At 56.8% G+C, this 22011-nt stretch overlaps 3 protein-coding genes across 6 annotated transcripts in view; 1 reads left to right on the top strand and 2 right to left on the bottom strand.

The window, feature by feature from the left end:
- Positions 1 to 230: 230 nt before the first annotated feature.
- On the bottom strand, positions 231 to 8770 carry TEPSIN (TEPSIN, adaptor related protein complex 4 accessory protein). Of its 3 annotated transcripts, none has more exons than XM_023511079.1 (13): positions 8674 to 8770; positions 6997 to 7069; positions 6576 to 6667; positions 6305 to 6398; positions 5234 to 5304; positions 4929 to 5007; positions 4782 to 4853; positions 3809 to 4012; positions 3373 to 3547; positions 3121 to 3228; positions 2964 to 3042; positions 2164 to 2298; positions 231 to 1430 (listed from the first exon to the last, which is right to left on the bottom strand). In XM_023511079.1, the coding sequence occupies exons 1-13, from the start codon at positions 8719 to 8721 to the stop codon at positions 948 to 950; spliced, it is 1713 nt and encodes a 570-aa protein (XP_023366847.1). In that variant the 5' UTR covers positions 8722 to 8770; the 3' UTR covers positions 231 to 947. The 3 variants fall into 3 exon arrangements, with proteins under 3 accessions (XP_023366847.1, XP_012658642.1, XP_023366848.1); XM_012803188.2 differs by having other exon boundaries at positions 5234 to 5301; XM_023511080.1 differs by lacking the exons at positions 5234 to 5304; positions 6997 to 7069; positions 8674 to 8770 and having other exon boundaries at positions 6576 to 6873.
- A 155-nt stretch (positions 8771 to 8925) lies between these two features.
- On the top strand, positions 8926 to 11562 carry NDUFAF8 (NADH:ubiquinone oxidoreductase complex assembly factor 8). Its single transcript, XM_003786551.3, has 3 exons — positions 8926 to 9130; positions 9257 to 9367; positions 11301 to 11562. The coding sequence occupies exons 1-3, from the start codon at positions 9023 to 9025 to the stop codon at positions 11328 to 11330; spliced, it is 249 nt and encodes an 82-aa protein (XP_003786599.2). The 5' UTR covers positions 8926 to 9022; the 3' UTR covers positions 11331 to 11562.
- A 3504-nt stretch (positions 11563 to 15066) lies between these two features.
- SLC38A10 (solute carrier family 38 member 10) overlaps positions 15067 to 22011 on the bottom strand; it is a 43484-nt gene continuing 36539 nt past the window's right edge. The window contains exons 12-16 of one of the 2 annotated variants that reach the window (XM_012803187.2): positions 21137 to 21304; positions 20376 to 20843; positions 19728 to 19859; positions 16845 to 17018; positions 15067 to 16641 (exon numbers count right to left, since the gene is read on the bottom strand). In XM_012803187.2, coding sequence (XP_012658641.1) covers positions 15593 to 16641; positions 16845 to 17018; positions 19728 to 19859; positions 20376 to 20843; positions 21137 to 21304 — 1991 coding nt within the window. In that variant the 3' untranslated portion in view covers positions 15067 to 15592. The remainder of the gene's footprint in view (positions 16642 to 16844; positions 17019 to 19727; positions 19860 to 20375; positions 20844 to 21136; positions 21305 to 22011) is intronic. The other variant, XM_023511078.1, reaches the window with a different exon arrangement.

Raw genomic sequence — 22011 nt, 5'->3', positions numbered from 1 at the left:
TGTGGCATCACAGCTCACAGCAACCTCCAACTCCTAGGCTCAAGCGAGTCTCCTGCCTCCGCCTCCCAAGTAGCTGGGACCACAGGCACCCACCACAACGCCCAGCTATTTTTGGTTGCAGCCATTATTGTTGTTTGGCAGGCCCGGTCTGGATTCAAACCTGCCACGTTAGGTGTATGTGGCTGGCGCCTTAGCCACTTGAGCCATAGGCGCTGAGCCACTGTCCCTACTTTTAAGAAAACCTGTATTTAGTGTACCCTTTATTAATGGAACTTTCATTAAAATGCATATACATAAAAGGAAAGAAAAAAATAGCTGTGGCCCAGCTCTGTGCAAACAGTAGTGTTTATTCAGAAAATGTAAACCCCAGAGCTCTCTGCAGGCGCCTGAGACATGGATATATCACCCACAGGCAGCCCAAGGGCAGGCCTATTGGAAGCAGTGGTGACAAAGGCTGCAGAATGACAGCTCAGAGGCAGCACGTGGGGGACACTCAGAATAGTCAAAGGCCAGACAAGCCAAGGCAGCGTGGAGCCACAGACCCCCTTGGGCTGCACGCACCAAACCTTCCTGGTCACCACTAGCCTCTCTGAGAAGGAGGGAGCAGAGGTCAGACCAGGCAGAGTGAGAGCTCCCCTCCACACAAGAAGCTTGGTTCCTGTGGCCAGACTGGGGTAGGGTGGGGAGGATTGCTCTTGGGACCCCTGAGATCAGCAATTTGGAGGCCCTGCCATGGACTGTCCCCTACTAAAGGAATTCAAATCTAAACAGCCAGCCTCTGGCAAAAGAGATGCAGGACAGAGGCAGTCCTGGGGTCTTGCTTTCAGGTCAAGTTGTCTGGAGTCTACAGCAGCTCCGGCCAAGGGCAGTAGCTCAATCCTAGGGGCTGCTCTGGAAGCACCAGCCCGGCAGGCACTGGCTGAAACCCTCCAGAGCCAGGCCAGTAGTCACATGTTCAGGAATGCAAAAGCTGACCGCTCCAGCTCTTCAGCCGCTGTCCCCTGTGATGACATCTGAGGGGCCTGGGGGATCAGGCAGGACACTTCTGCAGCAGCCCCAGCCCCCACCAGGCGGGGGCAGGCCACCAGCTCCATGCCAGCAAACAAGGAGTCACAGCTTGGTAGGTGGCTGCTGGGGCCTCCTTCTGGAGGGTCTGTATTCCTAGGGCCCTGCTCAAGTCGTGCCCCCTGTTCTTGAGAACCTGCCTGTCTGGCCTCAGCCTTGCCGTCCACGGTGCAGGGGGCCAGGTGACCCCCAGGTGGGAGCAGGGCTGAACTCAGAGGCTGGAGGAAGACGCGGCCCCCCAGAGGAGGCACAGCTTCAGCTAGCAGGTCAGATGGGCCTGTGAGGGTGCCTGCAGGGCCAGCCTCCGCAGGGGGCCTCCAGGCCAGAGGCAGCTGTCCACAGGAGGCTTCAAAGTGCCTCAGGATCTGCAAGATAGAGAAGAATGAACTGGTGAGGCTCCTGTGGCTCTGAGAAGCATGCTGGACGGGGCCATCTGTCCCCAAGGGCCCTTCTCAGTCCCACTGCCCAGACTGAGGAGAGATCAGGATAATGTGGGGACAGGTGACTGAGGGTCTGTCACTGCCACAGCGAAGATGGGAAGAAAGAAGCCATGCAGGCTGCAGGACACAGAGGGCAGTGCCTGGCTAGAGAGGGAGGCCGCTCAGCTCAAGGCTGTGGGGGAAGTGCCCACGGATGAAGGAGTCACTTCTGCCACTGGGAGACTGGGGTCTGGAAGCATGTACCCTGTCACAGGAGAACTGCACTTGCAGTTGAGGAGCATTTCCCGGAGGAGGAGAAGAGTAGGAGCCAGGGTGGGGTGGAGGAGCCACCCTAAGGCAGGGCGGGGGGCATCGGGTAGACCTAACTTGGGGAGCTCCGGGATCAGGAAGAGGCCCCAGAAGCTTATGAGGGCTGGAAAGAAGTCAGGGCTGAAGCTGAGACAGGCGAGAACCCTGATGCTGCCCCCCTGCTGGAGCTACCCACTGGGCAACAGGGGACAGGTCAGGGACTGGGACTACAAACTCCAGGTGTCAGGAAAGGCTGACTGAGGGCCAGTCAAGGATGGGAAGGGTGTGGAACATGCACATTCTGTGCTCCCTGTGTGCCTGTGACCTGAGAAGCATGCTGGACGGGGCCATCTGTCCCCAAGTTGCCCACCTTGGTGGCCTTATTGGTCACAGGTCCAGGGCTGCCCATGCTGAGCTCCTGCAGCTTTGGCCGAGAGAGCAGGAGGATGTGCTCCTGGGGCAGCAAGTCGGTACCCCCGAGGGAGGCGATGGCACACAGTGCTCTCTATTGGGCGGTAGATGGGGTGTCAGGCAGTGCACTCCTCATGTGCCCATCTGGCCTTCCTCCTCCACCCCTCCAGCCGCTCACTAAGAACTGAGTCTGGGAGGCACCAGGGCAGCCCCACCAGAAACCTGTCCTCACCCCTTCCCTCACCAGCTCCAGGGGCTGCCCTGAAGGGTAGCCTAGCGCTGAGAAAACACCAGAGAGATGTTCGTTGCTATACACAGCACCCCTGCACACACATGCATGCATGCGTGCATGCAAACTATACACGTATATGCACACAGGTGCACACAGGCATGCACGGGAACACACACAGACATAGGCGCACACACACAGGTACACACAGACACAGGTACACACATAGGCACACATACACAGGCACGCACCAACACAAGCACACACAGGCACAGACAGGTACACACACAAACACAAGCACACACAGGAACACACAGACACATGTACACATAGAGGCATACACAGGCACACTCAAGTGCACACAAATGCATACACACAGGTGTGCACACAGAGGCACATACATAGATGTACACACAAACGTACACACAGGCACACACATACATAGACACAGATGCACAGACACACACACAGGCACGCACACACATGTACACACACAGGCACATAGGTGCTCTCCCACCCTCTGCCCTCACCAGCTGGGCACACTCGCTAGTCCCACCCAGGTGGAGGATCAGCAGCTCCAGCACGGCCTCACAGTTGAGCAGTCCACACCTGCACAGAGGAGACAGCTGAGTGGTGTTTGGTGGCCTATTGCCTCCTCCCTTGTCCGGGCTGGATGGCCAGACTCACTCTTTGATGAAGTGCTGCACCTCCTCTCGGCTCAGGAAGGCATGTGGCCCCTCAGTCACTGTCCTCACTAGGCTTAACTCCTGGTGGCAGTCACTAGAGGCCTCAGCCCTGGGGGAGGTACAGCTAGGTCAGGGTAGGATGAGGGCTGTGCCCCCTCCCTCCCTGTGCCAGACTGAGACCTGAAGGGCCTAAGATTCTGGGTAGGCAGAGGAGCTCCCCCACAGTTCCCTGGCACCAGCAGTTCCCGTTCACCTGTCTGCCAAGTCACCCAGCTCCCGGCTGGCCCCTGAGTGGCTGTCGCTACCAGATGGACTGCTTGAGTCTGAGTTCCTGTGCTGGTCACTATTCTGCGAAGAACGCTGAGAGCTGGGCCCGCTATCCAGCTCTTCCCAGCCCCCTCCAGCCTGCCCAGGCTGATGCCTCACAGCTGGAAGGAGAGACAGTAGGTGAGCCTCTCCAGGTGTCAGGCCAGCCCTGCCTACCTCCCCAGGCCCTACACCAGGAGGACAGGGTGTCCACTTTGGCTCCAGCTCCAAAAAACAGAGGACACCCGCCAACACAGATTCTGCTCTCTCCTCCCTGGCCCCCTTGCTGTGCAGGCGGCTTTGTCATTAGTCCCCACCGCCGGGCCCCAGCAGATGATAGGAAGGAGCCAGACCACTAGTGGGAAGAGCTTTTGCCTCCATACCTCGGGTGCCTGGGATGGTCCCAGACAGTTGGGTCCCAGTGCTGGGCTGGCCATGGCTGGCCAAAGGTGTCAGAGCAGGCTGGTAGGTGTCCCCCCGTGGCAAGGGTCTCTGGGCACTGGGACTCTCTGTCCCAGAGCGCACGACATTAGCCACCACCTCTGCAGCCTTCTGGATGGTGGAGAGGAAAGCTTCACCTGCAGAGCCTGTGTCCGAGGAGAACAGAGATGGCACAGCCACCTGGGTCCTGCCTGTTCTCTGTCCTCAGGGAAGGAGATGCCCATAGCTGCCCTTGCTAAGGCAGAGGGGGGGGCTCCTGGTAGACCCAGGCCTCACCCCTTCAGCAACTCCCATGCCCAGTTGCCCTGGACACCCTGGCTTACAGCAGAGCTATGACCCTGTCCCTGCTAAGCAAAGGGTATCCTAATTTGTTCTAAGGAGTTAAAAAGGTCTTTAGCCCTTCACTCAGAGGGTGTTAGGTCCAGTGCTGGGGAAAGGGCCAACCCTCCTACAAGCTCCCTGCAGAACCCTCAAATTACAGCGTCAACAGGGGTTCCCCCAGGCCTGTGCACCAGGAGGGCCCATAAAAGCAAACAGGTGTGCCAGGGCATGGCTGAGATGCACGGCCTCCCACACACAGATGGTTCCAGTGCCGCAGAGCACTTGACATGTGACCATGGTCACAGGTGACTGCTGAGCTGCTTCTGTCATGGCTGGGCTCCTCCAGGGGTGGAACTGACGCTGCCCCAAGGCCCAGCTCCAACTTCTCAGCCTGGCTTCTCTCACCTGTTCATCAAACAGACCTGGCCACACCTGCCCTGCCCTCCTCTTGGGACAGGCAGAGAGTGACAGGGACAACCATGACCAGGAAGAGACTGAGCCCACAGGGACTGGGCCTGCCCACTGTGCCATCCACGCCCTCCTCACCCATGCTCTCTGAGATGTCGGGGGCCCACATGGGCCCTTTCTGCTTACCTGTGCGGCCCCATTCCTGACTGTACCCAAAACCCTGGAGGGTGCTGTGTGGCCTGGACTGGGAGCCCATGCCTGTGAGGAGAGCCTTGGCATCAGACCCACCTGTGACAAGAACGAGGGAGAACTCGAGGAGGGCAGGGGTCCTACCTGTGTGAGGCAATGTCTCGGGGCGCTGGCAGGGAGGCAGTGGCAACTTGGTGTCAAAGAATAAGGTGCTCCCCAAGTCCTAAGGGAGAAGTTGGAGGCCCTCAGCTTCCTACAGCCCAGGGCTGCTGTCCTCAGCCCAACCCACATCAACTGCTCCAGTCCCCAGCCACTTTTCCAGAACCACCAGCTAAACATGAGGGCTCTGCTGTGGCAGCTGAGAGTGGACCCAGGACTCCTGAGCAGCATGTGCACAGTGCCCAGGCCCCATCCTCTGTGGCCCCAGAGTGACCTAGGTCCTGGCTCACCTGGGCAGCCGCCCGCACCTTCTGGTACAAGCTATTCCCATGGAGAGGATCCGGGGGCCCTGCCAAGGCTGCTGGGAGAGGGGGTGTGGAGTGGGGGCTGAGCCTGACATTGCCACCGAGCTCCTGAGCCCCTCTAGGGTCCCAGGCCACCCTCATCCACACCCACCTCCATGGCAATCTTGTCTCTCCCCAGCCACTACAGTGGCACTTGCCCACTTCAACCCATCCCCTCCACCTAGAGCCACCATCAAGGGGGGCCACATCCGGTCTGAGACCTTCCAGAGGCTTCCTGGATCAAATGATAAAACTGAACTTCTCCAGTGCGGCATGAAAGCTCCACAGGGCAGGTCCCCACCGCCCCACCTCCAGTCTCAGCCTGTGCCAGGCTCCTCCCCAAAGAGCTCCAGGTGTGCACACCCCCCACCATCTCTGACCAAGACTCTCCTAACCCAAGGGGAAGACCTCAGGCCGTGTCCATAAATGCCCTCACCAGCTAGAGTTGAAAAAGACTGGCAGCCTGTGGGGAGTGAGGGACAGGGTCTCCACCCTGGACCCACCTGCTGCCTGGACAGACAGGCTGGGCCCCCATCCAGCTCCACACCCCAGCCCCGCCTTCCCTCAGCCCACACTGTGAGCTCTGCAGAGGAGTCCTGGGGGAGGAGACAGCCCAAGGCCGGGACCTGGGGGAGGAGACAGCCCAAAGCCGGGACCTGGGGAAAGTCCCCAAGGACAGAAAAGCCAGTGAAGGCGGCCAGGGCAGTGAATGCTGGGACAGATGCAGCCCAGGGATACGTGGGAGGTGCAGAGGACACAGTGAAGGGAGGGGTTATGTGCTCCGGGGAAGGCTGAGCTGGCTGGTGGAGCTGGGGGTGCAGGGCAGGCAGAAAGAGAGGGAAGGATACATAGCACAGGGTGCCCAGAGCCTGGTCACATTCGCAGGGCAAGACCACAGGGAAGCGGGGCTATGCTGGGACTATGACAGGACAAGGTTCCTGGCTGAAGACTTCCTTCGCAAGCCCGGGCGGATTTAATAGCTTGCAACCCACCTTGCACGGCCACACGCTCCCCTACCTGTGGCTTCCTGGATGAAGGAAGAGTTGCGTCTGAGGATGAGCAGGAAGGATGAGGAGCCATGGCCACACAGGTAGAGCAGGATCTTCAGCACCTGGGAGCTCAGTGGTCAGCACAGTCCAGCAGGCCCAAGCCAAGACACTCAGGGGCAGGCCCAGGGAGCACCCCGAGGACACACAGCCACTCGCTGCCCTGGGCTGTGTACCACTCCTGGGAGCTCATCCCCACCCACCCCGTCCCCACCCCCCACCCCCACCGCTTAGGGGCCCACCTTGAGCTTCACGTGGCCAGAGCTACTGTATAAGCGATTCAGGAGATACTCCAGCAGGCACTGGCTGCTGCCCAGCGACTCATGGGAGATTTCTGGGTGCACTCAGGTTATGGAAGGAGTAAGGTGAGGATGCAGCAGGCCACACTGGCCAGAGGGAGAAGCCAGCCTTGCTCTAGCCACTGGCCTACTCCCTTCATGGTCTCTGCAGGTACTTCCCATAGATCCTGGTTTCGGGCCATTAGGCTTCTAGGGGCTTCTGTGTTGTGTCATGGGTTTCACAGCCTGCAGACCTGCCCACCAATGGTTACTATGACAAAGGAGCTGTTGCTCCTCCTTCAGGAGGACCCTGGTACCCTTCCATGCCACACCAGGGCCCTGCAGCCACTGTATCCCCAACACAGGGAATGTCAAGGAAGGATACTAGCAATTTCTTCAAACAGGTAGCCAGGACACGGGACATCATCATCCGAAGTTCCCTTCAGGAGAATTGGGAGCTGAAAGGAAACAAGAAGGCCAGCCTGTGATGAGTCTTCAAGGACTGGAGGAAAGGCTGCAGGAGGGGCCCTCTGGAGAGTGAGAGCTGAGTAGCCCCAAGAAGAGGCAAACCAATGGTGGTTCTCCTGTGGGGGCTGCTCCACTTGTCAAAAGCTGTGGCATAGCCCTGCCTCCCTGCACTTTCACCTTAAGGCGATTTGAGGTGACCTTTCTTATACCTACCCCACTAACTAGCAAAAAGCCTGGGCAAGGCCTCTTCCCCAAAGGTGACTAGGAAAGGTTCCACCTCTCCAGAGCTAGGGTGAGCAGCACCACACAGCAGCTCAGCCTGACAGACTCCAGGACTCCAGCAACTGACTCATGCCGTTCCTCTTGTCTTGTTCCTCTGTGTTCACTTGTCAGCACAGACATATTTGTTTTTTTGTTTTTTGTTTTTTTGAGACAGGAGCCTCAAGCTGTCCCCCTGGGTAGAGTGCCGTGGCATCTCAGCTCACAGCAACCTCCAACTTGTGGGCTCAAGCCAGTCTTCTGCCTCTGCCTCCCAAGTAGCTGGGACCACAGGTGCCCACCACAAACGCCTGGCTATTTTTTTTTTTTTTTTTTTGGTTGCAGCCATCATTGTTGTTTGGCGGGCCCGGGCTGGATTCGAACCCGCCACCTTGGGTGTATGTGGCTGGCGCCTTAGCCACTTGAGCCACAAGCGCCGAACCACAGACATATTTGTTTACATTACATCCTTATTAGTACAAAGATGCACTGTTCATACCGATGAAAACAGAAACATCCATTCTCTTATCATTCGGTATTTTGACAGACTGTAGGAATTCAAGGTTATCTAAAATGACAAGCACTGGACAGCTACAGCCGCCGGGTTTGAACAGCAGCTATCCTAGCGTCCAGACCACATATAAACAACACATACATGAGCTGTGGGCACACACCACTTGCACTTGCACTCACATCTCACGATTTGCCCACCAAGCCCTAAAAAGGGGCTGGAGAGGTCAAAAGGCTTACAGGCGAGAACTGCAGAGCTCGGCACATGACTGTCTAAACCCAAAGCTAGAAGACCTGATTTCCAGCAGCCTGAAAGGGGCTTCCTGGGACCACCCAGTCCTCGGAGGTCCAGCCTGGGAAAACCCAGGGCTGTCGAAAGAACTGTTTGCTCTGGCCAGCACCTGGCCACAGCCCTGACTTCTCTTTCCTAGAGCACTTATCAAAAGCGCTCACGACTGTTCGTCCTTCTCTGTCCCTCTGAGATGTCACCTCCTGCAACCCAGGGGCGTCTGCCTAGGGACAGGGAGCCTCCCTCGGAAGGCCAGCGGGGAGGACAGCGGGTCTCTCAGACTGTGGGGCAAGGAATCCCGATTGGATGGCCACCAGCAGCAAACAGTGGCCGCCGCGTCCGGCCGACCACCCCAGTCCTGAGTTGCCCCTTCCCTCCGGTCGGAAGCGACTGACCGATGCTGTTAGTCCCGCCAGGGTCCGGCCGCGCTCATCACATCACCTCCAGGGGCATGACCCGTTCGCACCGCGCTCCGAGGGCCCAGCCGTGGGAGGCGTCCGGGCAGAGCGGCGGGCAGGGGGCGGGCCCCTCACTTACCCGGTGCAGAAAGCTCAGGCGGTCACGCAGAGGCGGCGCCGCCGCCATAGTCACGACCACCTCCCGGCCTGCCCCGCTTCCGCCAGGCCCGCACCCTCCAATCCGCGTGCGTGTCTGGCTTCACCGGCCAATCGCTCGCGGTAGGGCGCCTTCGTGAACAATTTGAGGCTGAGCCAATCCGATGTCCCAGACCAGAGGCAGACAAGCTCAGTAGCCCATTGTGGGGGTGCGAGGGCGGGCGAAGCCTGGCCAATTAGGAAGTGGAAGGGAGGAAACGCTTGTGGGAGGAAGCGCCCACCTATCTAGCTGTTGGATACGGGAAGAGAGCGGCCCTAGAGTGGTGGCGTCCATGGGCCGTCCAGGGGAGCCGCTCATGTCCGCAAACAGAGCGGTATGGGGGCGCGTGCGAAGCCGCCTGCGAGCCTTCCCCGAGCAGTTGGCAGCCTGTGGGGGCCAGGTAAGGAGTCGCAGGCGGGCTAGTTGATGCTCGGCCGAAAGGACCACGCGGGGTGGTGGGTGACTACGAGGGAAGGCAGCAGCCCGGCTCAGGGGCCCCAGCGACCAGTGCCCGTGTCTCCCGCAGGCCGCGGCGTACGGCAGGTGCGTGCAGGCCTCTACGGCCCCGGGCGGCAGCCTGAGCAAGGATCTCTGCGCGCGGGAGTTCAAGGCCCTACGGAGCTGCTTCGTCGCCGCGGTAGGTGGGCCCAGGCCCCTCCCAGCCCTGCCCCGCCAGACCCGGCCTCCTTTCCTTTAACGTTGGTTATGGGCGCCAGTGCCTCCTGGGTGCTTTGGGCACCGGCCGACCAGGCCCCGACCCACTAAGCAGTCCGCGAAACCTCCGCGGTCACGGGGCGTTTCTACGTGTTTGCAAAGCGGGGCTAAAACGGTTGGCGGGAGAACGCTCTCGAGTGGGCGCTGAGCTGAGGGGCGCCGTGCAGGGGGCGGGGGCGGGGGACCCCAACACAGGCCCCGAAGCGAATGCCCAGTACCGCCTGTATCAGCCTCGCTGTGCATTTCCTCAGCTTAGCCACCACCGGTTTCTCCTCCCAGCCGCCTTTTGTCCAGAGGGTGAGAGGAGAAGCCACTGGAGCGTCTCGGCTAAGTGTGCCAAGCGCCGGTTCTCACTGCAGCAGCAGCAGGGTGTGGTAGGACCTGCGGGTCTTAGTCCCGAGCAAGTTCTGCCTCTAACTCTTTAAGCATAAAGCACCTTTTGTTTCTTAGCTTGGCGTTTCTGATCCTTGTCTGATCAAATGCTGTGCCCAAATTATTGTGAAAATCCCCACGTACTGTACACAGGTAAAGAATTGCAGGTCCATGTTTGCAAGCGGATTCAAAGGCTGGCAGACCTTTGCAGAGGTGTGGAGCCTGGTGCACGATGGGTGTTCCAGAATAGGACAAGAAGGGTGCTGTCTGCTGACAGGGCTGGTTCCCAAAGCATGGCCACTTTGGGTGCCTCTGAGTCGTGAGTCTGGGTGAGCCACAATGCCAGAGGTTAGCTCTGTTTACTAGGAGCTGGTGATCAGAATTGAACTGGGGAAAGGGTAAGCTAGGTAAGAGCTCTGCAAAATTCAGGGAATGCCATGCAGAGTTTCTGGATGTTCCAGTCATCTTTTGCAGAATGGGCCATGTGTGGGATACCCATTTAGTTCAAGAAGAGTTGTTCTGGACTCATATCACCCTGGTTACTATCATTAGGGGCCCACTCTGGCAGCCCTTGTTCCCAGCCCAGTTGCAGGAGTGGGTGACTTTCCTGTTGCCCTTGACTTGCTTCCTGCTTTGTGACAGTTTACTAGCTTTAAGGGCCTCCCAGAGGGGAAAGGCCGCCTTTGCATTCTGTGATTGCCAGTTAGCAACTCTTCTGAAGTCCTTACACCTAAGGTAAAGGTCACAGTCCTAGGGAATTTTGTTTTCTCTACCACATCTTCTGTGTCTAATGAGGAATTAACTGTCCAGGCATCTGGTCATTTGTGACCTCACCTACCTCACACTCCTCTGTCTGGATCAAAGGATGACATTCCTGTCTATGGCTCTCCTGCCCTTCATCTAGTGGAACCCCTCACTCAGTGACACAAGCCAAGCTTCTCTATAAAGGTGACCTGGTTGCAGGCCCAGGTCCTTGAGGTTTCTCACAATAATGAAATTTGTGATGGGCCCCTTTTTGGCCTCTCCTCCCTGTGGTCCCAGGAACTAGTGGGGGCCTGGCTTGAGAGGGTGGAAGGGCTCAGATTCCTGCTCCATCCCACCAGCCCTGTCAACTGGGCAGGTAATTTCAGCATCTCTGAATCTCAGTTTTCCTCCGTAAGGATTTCTTGCTGCCCCTTATAAAAGTATGGGACCAAAGTGGGGGGGTGGGGGCTACTACCGGCTACTCCAGATAGGTGCAGCAGTGAGGTCTGCTGGGTGTCATAGATCACTGGAAGTCCTTTGTTCTGGGGACAGATGACCTGAAGACCCAGACCCAGGGGCCCATGAGCACCAACCAACCAAGCCTACCACATCCCATGCCAGTACCCAAGTTCTTTGTAGGCTGTTTGGCAGAATGTGGCATTTGATCTGGTAGATTTCTTACTTTTAAGCCAAATCTAACTTGGAAACAAGCCACTCAGAGAAAATGCTTTTTCTTTCAGGCCAAGAAGACCCTGGATGGAGGCCGTTAGGAGGGGCTCTCAGCACTGCATTCACACCCATCTGCTGCCCCTTGGTGCAGAGCAGCACATGGCAGTCAGTCTGCGGGAATGTCAGTGCCCTAAAGCTCCTGGAGCTATCCCCTGTGTTTCTTCTCAGTGGCTTGAGCCATGGGCAGAGCACGAATTTGTTTTCCTTAGTTTGTGTCTGAAGGGTCTGTGAGAATAAGGTGTAATGGAACCAGCATAAAGCCTCTCTCCAGCAGCCATGGTGTCGTTTACTTGTGCAGCGTGTGGTGAATGGGCCCCAACCTGTCCCAAGTATAATGGCAGGGCAGGGTCCCCACTTAAAAGCATTGTCCCTCAGGGCGGAGCCTGTGGCTTAAGGGGTAGGGCACCAGCCCCATATACCAGAGGTGGCGGGTTCAAACCAGGCCTTGGCCAAAAACGGCAAAACAAAAAAAACAGCATGGGGGCTGTGCCTGTAGCTCAAGGAGTACGGTGCTGGCCCCATATGCCAGAGGTGGTAGGTTCAAACCCAGCCCTGGCCAAAAAAAACAGCATTGTCCCTCAAAATGTCTATTTTGAATCTAGAGGAGCCTGCAGACCTCACTATGTTAATAGGAGATACTGAAGAGAAAAGTGCAGTGACACCATGAGGGAAAATATTCCCTGGGTAGGGAACCTTCCACAATGACTGTCCTCTGTCCTGGGCTTAGGGCAGGGGCTCCTTTGGACTAAAGCACTTGGGGCCTGAACTGCCTTGAGGGGCCTGTATAGGACACCAGCACCACCCCCAACCCCCTGCAGCTTCCACTGGGTAGCAAAGGCAGGCATATTGCTAACTAGAACATCGGGGCAGGGCCCTGAGCTGAACCACTGTGGCCATGGACAGCCCCGTTGCCTAGCACATCACCGCACCAGCCACCTTGGGCTGCCTTTCTCGAACCTGGCCATACTCGTATCCATGACTGACTCCTTAGATAGCATACTGCCTGGTGCTCCAGTATCTTCCCAAGCCTCTGCAGCCCTGCCTGGTCAGGTATTCCCACCCAGGGCCCCTCCTTCAGTGTCCCAATTTCTTTCCATGCCTCTGTCAGCTTTTGCCTCTGCACTGCTCTGCTTACTGTCCCCAGACTTGTTCCATCTCAGGACCACATCTGCAGAGCTATTCAATAAACAACATCATCCCATGATGTGCTGACACTATCTGTCCATTGCCACTGCAACAGAAGTACTGGGTCAGGGCAGTCGACAAGGCTCCATTCTGCAGGCTAGGAGGCCCAAGATCGGTGTCAGGTGGGCCGCCTTGCTGTGTTCTCACGTGGCAGGTGGGGAGCAAGAAAGCAGCTACCCAACATGTGGAACCTCTTCACAGGATCACATTAGCCACACCTGAGCTTTGGAGGAGACACCTTCAAGCCACCGGAACATCTTGGCCCTTGGGCAACACCAGGAGTTCTTTGAGGCCCAAGTTCCAGCCCTCAATCCCATGCTGGGCGCAGTCTGCCCTGAATAGAAGCAGGTGCTGCTGGCTGGGAAGTTCTGTCCCCAGGTGTCCCTACTCCAGGAGGCCTGCACCAGGGCTGACCTGGACTTACGAGGCACACAGCCCAGATGAGAGCAGCTGTGGGGAGAGGGCAGACCCAGTCCCAGCCCTTCCACACAGCTCTGACCAGCACACCAGCATGTGTGTGGCTTGTCTGAGAAGTTTCTCTCCTTACCTGAGGGGCAGCCAGCAGAATGGAAAGAACATTCTACAAACAAAATCCTTTTGGTCTTCATACACCAAACTCCATAAGGGCCCCAGTATAAAACTCAAGGGCGAAATGAGTGTGACTGGGAATTCCAGAGTTCATATTCTCTCCTGGGGGCTGAGAGCCTGGAGTGAAGGAGTGCAGGGTGGGGGTGTCGGCCTGCCTGCACCTGGGAGTGTGGTAATCACAACGGTGGAGCCATGCGAGTTGTGGACATTCTGTGCTGGGCTGTGGCAGCCCTGCCCTGCTCTAACAAGGGTAATGACCTCCAGAGCAGAAAGGAAACGAGACCAACGTGAGACCCAGGCAAGTCCAGTAGAATGACAACCACCCCAAGCAACTTAACAAGTGGAGCTGCAGTCTGAGAAGCTCCTGGAAGAGGCTTGGCATTGTTTGTTTGGGGGCGGAGGGGGGGACGACACACTGCTTTATTCAAGAATGAAGAGGGGAGAGCAACCCTGATGGCATGCCCGCCACTAGGCCCTTCCCTCAGGTGTGAGCAGTGACTACAACCTCTTCAGCCCCCAGGCCTAGTTCCTGGAGTTCAGCCTCTGGAAGCTTCTGCTCCTTTACTGTTCATTTTCAAGGCTTCAGGCTGCCTGTTGATGTCCTTCAAGTTAAATCACAATGAAGGCCTGGCACAATGGCTCACTCCCTATAATCCCAGCACTCTGGGAAGTCAAGGTAGGAGGACTGTCTGAGCTCAGGAGGTTGAGACCAGCCTGAGCAAGACTGAGATCTTGTCTCTCCATTTTTTTCTCTTTTTTTGAGACAGAGGCTCACTATGTCACCCTCAGTAGAGTGCCATTGTGTCACATGTCACAGCTCACAGCAACCTCAAATTCTTGGGCTTAAGCGATTCTATTGCCTCAGTCTTCCAAGTAGCTGGGACTACAAGCGCCCACCACAATGCCCAGCTACTTTTTTGTTGCAGTTGTCATTGTTTAGCTGGCCTGGGCGGGGTTTGAACCTGCCATCCTCAGTGCATGTGGCTGAATCCATAACCACTGTGCTATGGGCACCAAGCCAACCCTGTCTCTACAAAAAATAGAAAAACTAGCCAGTTATTGTGGGAACCTGTAGTCCTAGGCATAGGATCCCTTAAGCCCATGAGTTTGAAGTTGCTATGAGCTAGGTTGACGCCATGACACTCTACTCAGGGTGACTGAGAAAGACTGTCTCAAAAAAATAGATCATAATAAAAAGCGAAAAAGATTTCATAAGGTGCAGGGGAGAGAACACCACTGAGCCATGGCGAGGCCACTATGTGGGGACTATTTGCAAATAGTCCATTCCTGGGCCCCAAGTACCCCTGACCAAACCTCTACCCTTTGTGGCAGGGTCTAGGGCTCACTTCACAGGCAGGGAGGTAGACCCCTCAAAAGGGTCTCGGGAGGAGGCTGCTTCTGGTCTGGATCCTCTACCTCCGAGGAGCATCTGCAGCCTAGTGCCAGGGAGCAGTGTCCCCAGGGCTGAATGCTGTCAAAACACAACATGCCTTCTGGACCAAAAGGAGTAGGAGAGGAACCTCATGTCCATACTCCCCTGCCCCAAGCAAGGCCCTGACCACCACACTCACCATACAGGAAAAGGGAAGGTGAACTGGAGCTTCCAGGCTGGGGCCAGGCAGCACCTGCAGATAGGCCAATGTACCCCCACAGTGGCCTACCCCTTCCCCGAAGCAGGTCACTGCACCCCCACAGGAGCCTCTCCCCCCACCAGCAGGCCAGATGTGCCAGCCTAGCCCTGGGGGCTGGACAGCTTCGAGCACAGGCAGGTGTCCTGTTTGCAGGGTCTCCCTGGGGCTGGGACATGTAGGGTTCACAGGCCATCCTGACATTTGGTGAAGAGTATGGGTACTTGATGTCATCCAACTCCTGGGGCTCTCCCTCAGTGTCCACTTGACCGTCAGGTCTCTGTGATGTTCTTTAAACAGTCTAACAACGTGACTTCAACAAAGACCTCCCAGAGAAGAGCAGATGGTCAAAGAACCCCACCCGCCCAGCCTCTGCTCCTGGTGCCTCCCAGAGGTCCCTGCGAAAGGCAGGGTGAAGGCAAAGGTTTTATTTGAGATTCTCTACAACATGCACAGAAAACAGATAAATAATTACAACAACATCACTAGAGTTCGTGGTTGAATGGTTGGGACTGCAGTCGGCCTGATGAAGGCGTCTATACCCCAGGTTCACCATCCAGCTCAACCTAAATACCCACAGGCTCCCCATAGGTGATGGGATGGCAACACGGTGCCCAGCCTCAGACTCAGCCAGGGCTCTCCTCAAACCCCAAGCCGCAGAGTGTGTCGCATTGGCCAGCACAGGCACACACAGCTTCTTCCTCGTGGGCAGGAGCAAGCATGGGTCTGGAGAGGCCTGAGGACCTCAGGCCGAGAAGTGCAAAAGAATGGCAAGAAATTCTGGAAACAAAATCCTTTTGACCTTCACACACCAAACTCTGTAAGGGTCTCAGACGTAAAACCCAAGGGGAGAAAAGAGCTTAACCTCCAGAGTTCAGTTGGGTGAGTCTCACCACCCAGGTCTAAGACTCCTCTGAGGCCCCAGGCAGCTGTTTAATCTGCCGGCTGTGGACCACCTGCAGGGCGGCCCCTGCAGCCTGCCGGAGCTGAGCATCCAAGGCTTCACGGAGGTCATTTGCCTGGACATCAGGGGGTAGGGGGTTAAAGCTGATGACCCTTTCCTCGGGTGCTGGCTCCCCGTCTGTATGTGGGACAAGGTCCCGCCGTCTCCTCCGTAGGTCGGAGCCAGCTTGCAGCTTTAGGTCTCGGTTTGGCTTGGCATTGTCTGACTTCTGACCCCCAGGGACAGCCAGCTTGGGGTCAGGGTCTGGCCTCTGCCTGGGCCCCTGGGCAGCAGTATCCTCCCCAGCTCCTAGCTGCTCACGTGGCACGTGGTCCCCCCCAAGCGCCTCCTTTCCCGTCTCTGGGACAGCACCATGGCCCAGCCTGACACCCTCCTGCCCAAACCGAGTCCCATCAGAGACAGCACGAGGTTCTGGCTGACGCAACACAGCGTGGGGTTGAGGGACTGCCCCTTCCAACCTGCTGGGCAGGCCCACTGCAAGGCCCAGATCTTGGTGTGTTTGCTTGGACTTCACATGAGGGTCCCCAGTCCCTCCTGGCCCTGCCACAAACCTATCATCCCCCTTCCGAATGCTGGTGCCGACATCTGCTGCCACCTCCCTGTGTTTCTTTCTTTCTTGAGAATGTCCACCAAGACCATCCTGACTCTGCCTGGGGGACTCTTTAGCAGGGTGCTGCTCTGAGCTCCCAGGCACTGGTTTCAGACCCTGGTGTGGCAGCTCCTTCACGATGCTGGCCACCACCGGCAGAGTGCCTTTCTGGCTTTCTCTCGGCTTGGACTGTGCTACCTGAGGCTCTGTGTCAGAGCCACCACCAGCCTCCCAGGAGCGGTGGCCAGGCCCTTGTGGTTGAGCAGGGTGATCCCCAGGAGTGCCGAGCTCAGGTTCCAAAGGCTGCAGAAGGGACTTCTCCGCTTTCTCCCCGGCCTGGCCATCACGGGCCTCCTGACCTCTAAGCATGGCTGCCCCAGGCTCTGGCTGTGCGTCCACTGCAAATGAACCCAGTTACCAGTTTAGCCAAGGAAACAAACCCAACTACTAACAGAGGGACTGAAAAAGACATGCTTGCAGAAATTAGGAATTATGAACCCAAACCTAGCCCCACCGTCTAGGAGTCTATGCCCCCAAACCTCAGGTCCAGCCATAGGAGGACACCACAACCCGCCCTGGCTCTGCCCCCAGCCCAGCCTACCTGGCCTGGACTTGTCCTCCTCATCCTCCTGCCTCTGCTGGTGGATTTCCTTGTGCTGCTCCTCGATCACTGCGAGCAGCTTCTCCTGCTGGTCCAGTAAGCGCTTCTGCTGCACCTGCTGCTCTTTGATCACCTGCAGCAGGACGGCGTGGTCTAGCATCTCGGCTCTGCCAGCTTCCGGTGTTGGAAAAATGCAATCAGAGGATATTGGAGGCTGCCAGACGTGTAGCCGGGTGGCAGACAGCTCAGCACATGCAGTGAAGACACAAGCTCACCTGTAGAATCCTGCCCCAGACACCCCTTCTCATCACATCACATAAGCCCACCCAACTCACTCACGGGCCAGACCAGTGACTGTGCTACCTGCTCCAGTTTTCCAACTAGCTGACGTGTGGGCACACCCGGCAGAGCCCTGCTGGCCCACATGCTGCCCATTGCAGACAGTGTGCCAAGAAAGCCCAGTCAGAGGAATGGGCAGAGCATCAAAATCAGCTGTCCAGCCCAGGCAGGAATGCCCTATTTTACATGGTCAGATGTTCTAGGTTAAGCATACACGGAAACAAAGTAACAAACTACTTTCACAAAGACTCTTAGTTCTTTTAGAAAGATTCCTCCAAAGTGAGAATTTTAAAAACAAAAACTATCTTAATTAGAGCAATGGAGCTGGAGCATCTGAGGTCCGGGCCAGCTGTGCTGCCCACTGCTCCAGGCCCCACAGTAGTCAGGGTCCCGGCATACTTTTTACTGCGCGAGCAGGGGCGGGTAGCTACAGTGAGCAGCCACAGCTTATGCCGTTTCTCACAGCATGTATGTTTCTAAATTACTAAACTTTGAAGGATAAGGGGGTAAACTGTCAGGTGTAGAAGTTTAAATCAGAAGCAAGAAGAATGTTTTGCAGGTAGTGAGAGTGAGAGCAAATATTCCAGTGAGGGCCCCCGCGTGCCCAACCAGACTGACATCTGAGCCTTTGTCTCCAGTAGTGGTGATGTCAGCATTCTCCCAGGAACACAGCCTGAGGCCCACCCAGACTCCAAGTGGCCCATATAAGGACATGCAGGTGGGTGGACAAGCCAGGACACTGAGACCAACTCTGAGGAGGATAGACCACCAAGTCAGCTCTGGGGCAGCAGGACAGGCCATGCCATGCAGAGCTGAAGAAGGAAGCTCAGGGCACCCTCCCCACTGGGTTGCAGACCAGCCACCTCAGCCATGGGCCATGCTGTCACCCAGGGTGTCTGCAAGTCTTGGTTACATCGTGGTCAGTTGTACAAGGACAAGGTTCTACATGCAGCTGATGCCTCTCTGCCCCCACGCCCCCAGGGTCAGGAAGAACAGGGAGGAGGGAGAGGAGAGAGGAGAGGGAAGGGTGCCACATCCAGCACGAAGCCGCAGGGACAGAAGTAAACAGCGTGGAGATGACAGCTATCCAGAGCCAGAGTCCACCTGGACCCCAGGGACCAGGCCTAAAGTGGGAGCACCAGTGTCAGCCACACACTCAGCAGCAGCTCAGGAGGCCAACACCCATCTCAGGAGGTGCTTTGAGCAGCCTGCACCCACAGCCGTCACTCAGCCATCCACTGAGGACAGCAGTGCCATGGCAGGACTGAGGAGACCAAGGCATTTGCAAAAAGGGGGATGGTACCAAGGTACCAGGGGCCCCATGGGGTCTGTGCTGGCCTCTGGCCCCGACTGTGAACTCATGCAGGGCTGTTCTGGGGCCAGGGTACAGCCAAAGCCCTGGCCTCACCCCTGTGACCTCCACAAATGCACTTCTTATGTGAACAAACTCCTTTGATTCCTACCTGCTACTATCTTTTTAATTTCAGCTGTTCGTCCGTTGAGAGGCATACAGAAGAAAGGCAGAATAGGGAACTGTGAAAAGTCTCTTTTTTAGAAAGAAAAAAATCAAAGAATCAAACAGGTTTACGTTTAGATCACAGGACTGGGGCTGGCAAGGACATTAAACTAAAAGGAGACAGAAAACGTGAGACCTGAAGCAGCTCCTGAGCTCCAGAAACCCAGCATGTGCCTCTGTCCTGCCCCCCAGCCTGCAGGTGCCCAAGGTCAGCCTGGAGCCCAGAGGACCATCCAGGGCTGACTCTGGAGGACATAGTGCCCCAGGCACAGATGGGCCAGGGAAGGAAGCACATGACTCCTGGATAGCAGGGACTGTGTCCAAAACCAAAGCTGATCCTGAGGTCCAAGGACTTGCTCCCAGGCCAGGCTCAGGAGAGCTGAGCAGCCACTGGTCCTGTGGAGCCACTGGTCCTGGACCCCCACACAGGTCCCAGGACGCACCCTCCCAATGCCAACACTGTGTGACAGGCCCAGAGAACTCGGCATTCTGAGAGAAGCATCAAGTGATGCCTGGGATAGCAGCTCAGGAGAGCAGCCTCAAGGGACAACAGGGACATGGTGTGGCAAGAGCCTGTCAGGACAATGCTCAGCAGGCCTGGCTGTGGCGATGACTGCTGGCGCCCACCCTACAGAGGAAGCCTGGGTCCCCAGCAGAGCAAGCCTTAATGTCAGCCCATACATCTAGGTGCTGAGCGCCGCACACCTGGCTGGCTTTAAATACCACGAGTATTAGAAATATTAACATACCTGCTTTAAGATGAAATGAAAGTGGTAATTATAAGCCATATAACAGAGTGACAGGTTTTTTTTAGAGTGGAGAAAGGGAGATAGAATGCTCCCAGGGGAGTGCCAGCAAGGAAGTTGTTAGTAGGGAGAGGAGGGCACCACTGAAGGTGTTTGGTCAGCAGACAGTCACAAAGAGAAGTGGGGCTGGGAAAAGGGTGTCCCCAGGGTGGCCCATCTTTGCCTTGTGGCTGAGGAGGAGACTACCAGCCCCCTGGGCCTGAGACTAGAACTAGGCCTTACCCTCCAACTTGCTGCCTGCCTGCTCTCTGCCCAGTCGCTCCGCATCCCTCTGCTCCCGGGGTTCTGGGGGCGGCCCAGGCCCAGGCCCAGGCCCAGGCACCGGCTTCTCTTCCCGGAGGGGGGCCTTCCCACCTGCACACAAAGGAGGGCTCAGGTTTTGCAAGAAAGTCACAAGGGGCCCAGAAGGAAGAGGAGGGACAAAAGGAGGCAGCAGATGTTTCTAAAATGACTCCATCAACCCCTCCCCCATCAGCACAGTTTACATTCAACCTGATGATTACCTGGGAAGTAATAAAAAAAATTTCTCAATCTCATAGGCTAGTGGCACAGAGCCAACATCAACCACCTTCACCAATTAAAATGCAAGCAGCATCCCAGCCAGCCCTAGACGGCACTAAACAACGTGCTACCTGTCAAGTGCTCCCTGTGCTGCCCATGCACACAGACACAGGAGAACACTGTGGCACCTGACATTTAGTGGTCTGGCAGGTAGCGTGTGACGGATATGAGAGGAGCTGTCAAGCCACCAGCTGCCAAGGGCCGCCCTGTGCACGTGCTAATCGTGGGGGGGGGGGAAGATGGGCAGAGGTAGGGACCTCCTCAATCCCTCCCACGCCCCCAACCTCCCCAGGTCAGGCTGACACCCACCCAGCTCGCTGTCCCCCGCAGAGTCTCTCGGCAGCAGCGCCCTGCCCGCCTTCTCCCCCACACCTGCTGCCTGGGCATTCTGCTCCTCAGACAGTGCTGCCCGGGGCCCTGGAGGCAGGTCCTGATTGCCGGGCCCCAGGTCATCCTTTGCTGGCTGGACAGCTGGCTGACCATCTGCTTCTGGAACCTTCTGGGGCTCTTCAGGAAGACCACCTGCTTCCTCCGCGGCCTGGTCCTGTCCAGGTCTCTTGCCGACCTCCCCCTTCTCTGGCTCCCGTTCTTCTCTTTCTGAATGTGGCAGGGGCAGCGCCATCTGACCTTTGCTCTCTGGAGCCTTTTCATCTACATGTCTGGACGGAGGCTTGTTCTCCTCTGGGCCATCCCGGTCTTGGCCTTCATCTACCACCACTTCATCATGAGGGACAGGGGGCTCGTGGCGGTGGGCCTCACCCATAGGGACAGCAACCCCTAGAAGGACAGACAACAGGTAGGTGGTCAAGCTGAGGAGGCCCAGCTCCCATCAGGTCTCCCTGAAGTCTGGCTGGACACTGACACTTTCCAGAAAGATGCAGCAGGACAGCTGCAAGCAGGCAGCTCTGGCCAGTCAGAGGACATAGCAGACAAACAGGACTAGGATTTAGACCGGACAGAGGAAAAAGGACACACAGCCTCAGAGTCCTCCACAGCATAGCCAGGGCCCCTTGCTCTCCTGTCTTCCTCCCACCTCTGCCCTCCATCCCCTGCAGCTAGCGCCAGGCCACCTTGACCAGGGCGGTCGAGCTGCGCCTCCTCCTGTGTCTCCTTGGCGTCTTCCGGCCCAGGCACAGCCACGGGGCCCTTGATCTGGGCCTGCTCCAGGTCTTCCCTCTCCTTTGGCAGCTTTGGTTTGTCACGGCTGTCCTCGGCCTTGTCCACAGGCGGATCCTGGGCTGTGGGCACAGCATGGCCAGCTGAGCAGCCTCCACAGGCTGCACCATTCACCACCCCACTCAGCAGCCAGCACCCCCACCAAACATGAGGTTTCAGCAGTTGTTTTGTTTCCTATTCAATCATTAACAGCTAAGTAGCACAAAAAACTGTCATTTCTCATGTGTGTTCATAACACAAATATGTCAAAATGCAATCAAATCTGACCAGGGCAGAAGACCCAGACTCCATGCAGCCCTCAGCGGTTACCACCAGATGGCAGCAGGAACCTGTGACTGACCGGCCACCGCCACCCTGCTTCCGCCCTTGCCTGCCCCCTCTGCAAGGGGGAGGGGAGCATGGGCCATAGGAAACCAGCATTGGGAATGTTAATTTTGCAATCCTGCCAATTTACTGCAGACTGGGAAAATATACATCAGAAGGAATTAAGAGAAAAAAAGGAAAGGCTGGTGGCTCTCGCCTAATCCTAGCACTCTGGGAGGCCAAGGTGCTGGAGTCCTTGAGGCCAAGAGTTTGGGACCAGCTTGGGCAACATGGTAAGACCTCCATCTCTACTAAAAATAGAAGAATTATCCAGGCAAGGTAGGGCCTATAGTCCCAGCTACCTGGGAGACCAAGGCAGGAGGACTGCTGGAGCCCAGGAATGTGAGGCTGCAGTGAGCCAAGATGATGCGATGGCACTGTAGCCTGGGTGACAGAATGAGACTGT

The sequence above is a fragment of the Otolemur garnettii genome, unplaced genomic scaffold, assembly GCF_000181295.1.
Source record: "Otolemur garnettii isolate 467f Iridium unplaced genomic scaffold, OtoGar3 scaffold00018, whole genome shotgun sequence".
NCBI classification, from domain to species: Eukaryota; Metazoa; Chordata; class Mammalia; order Primates; family Galagidae; genus Otolemur; species Otolemur garnettii.
This window is presented reverse-complemented; position numbering and strand designations above follow the sequence as displayed.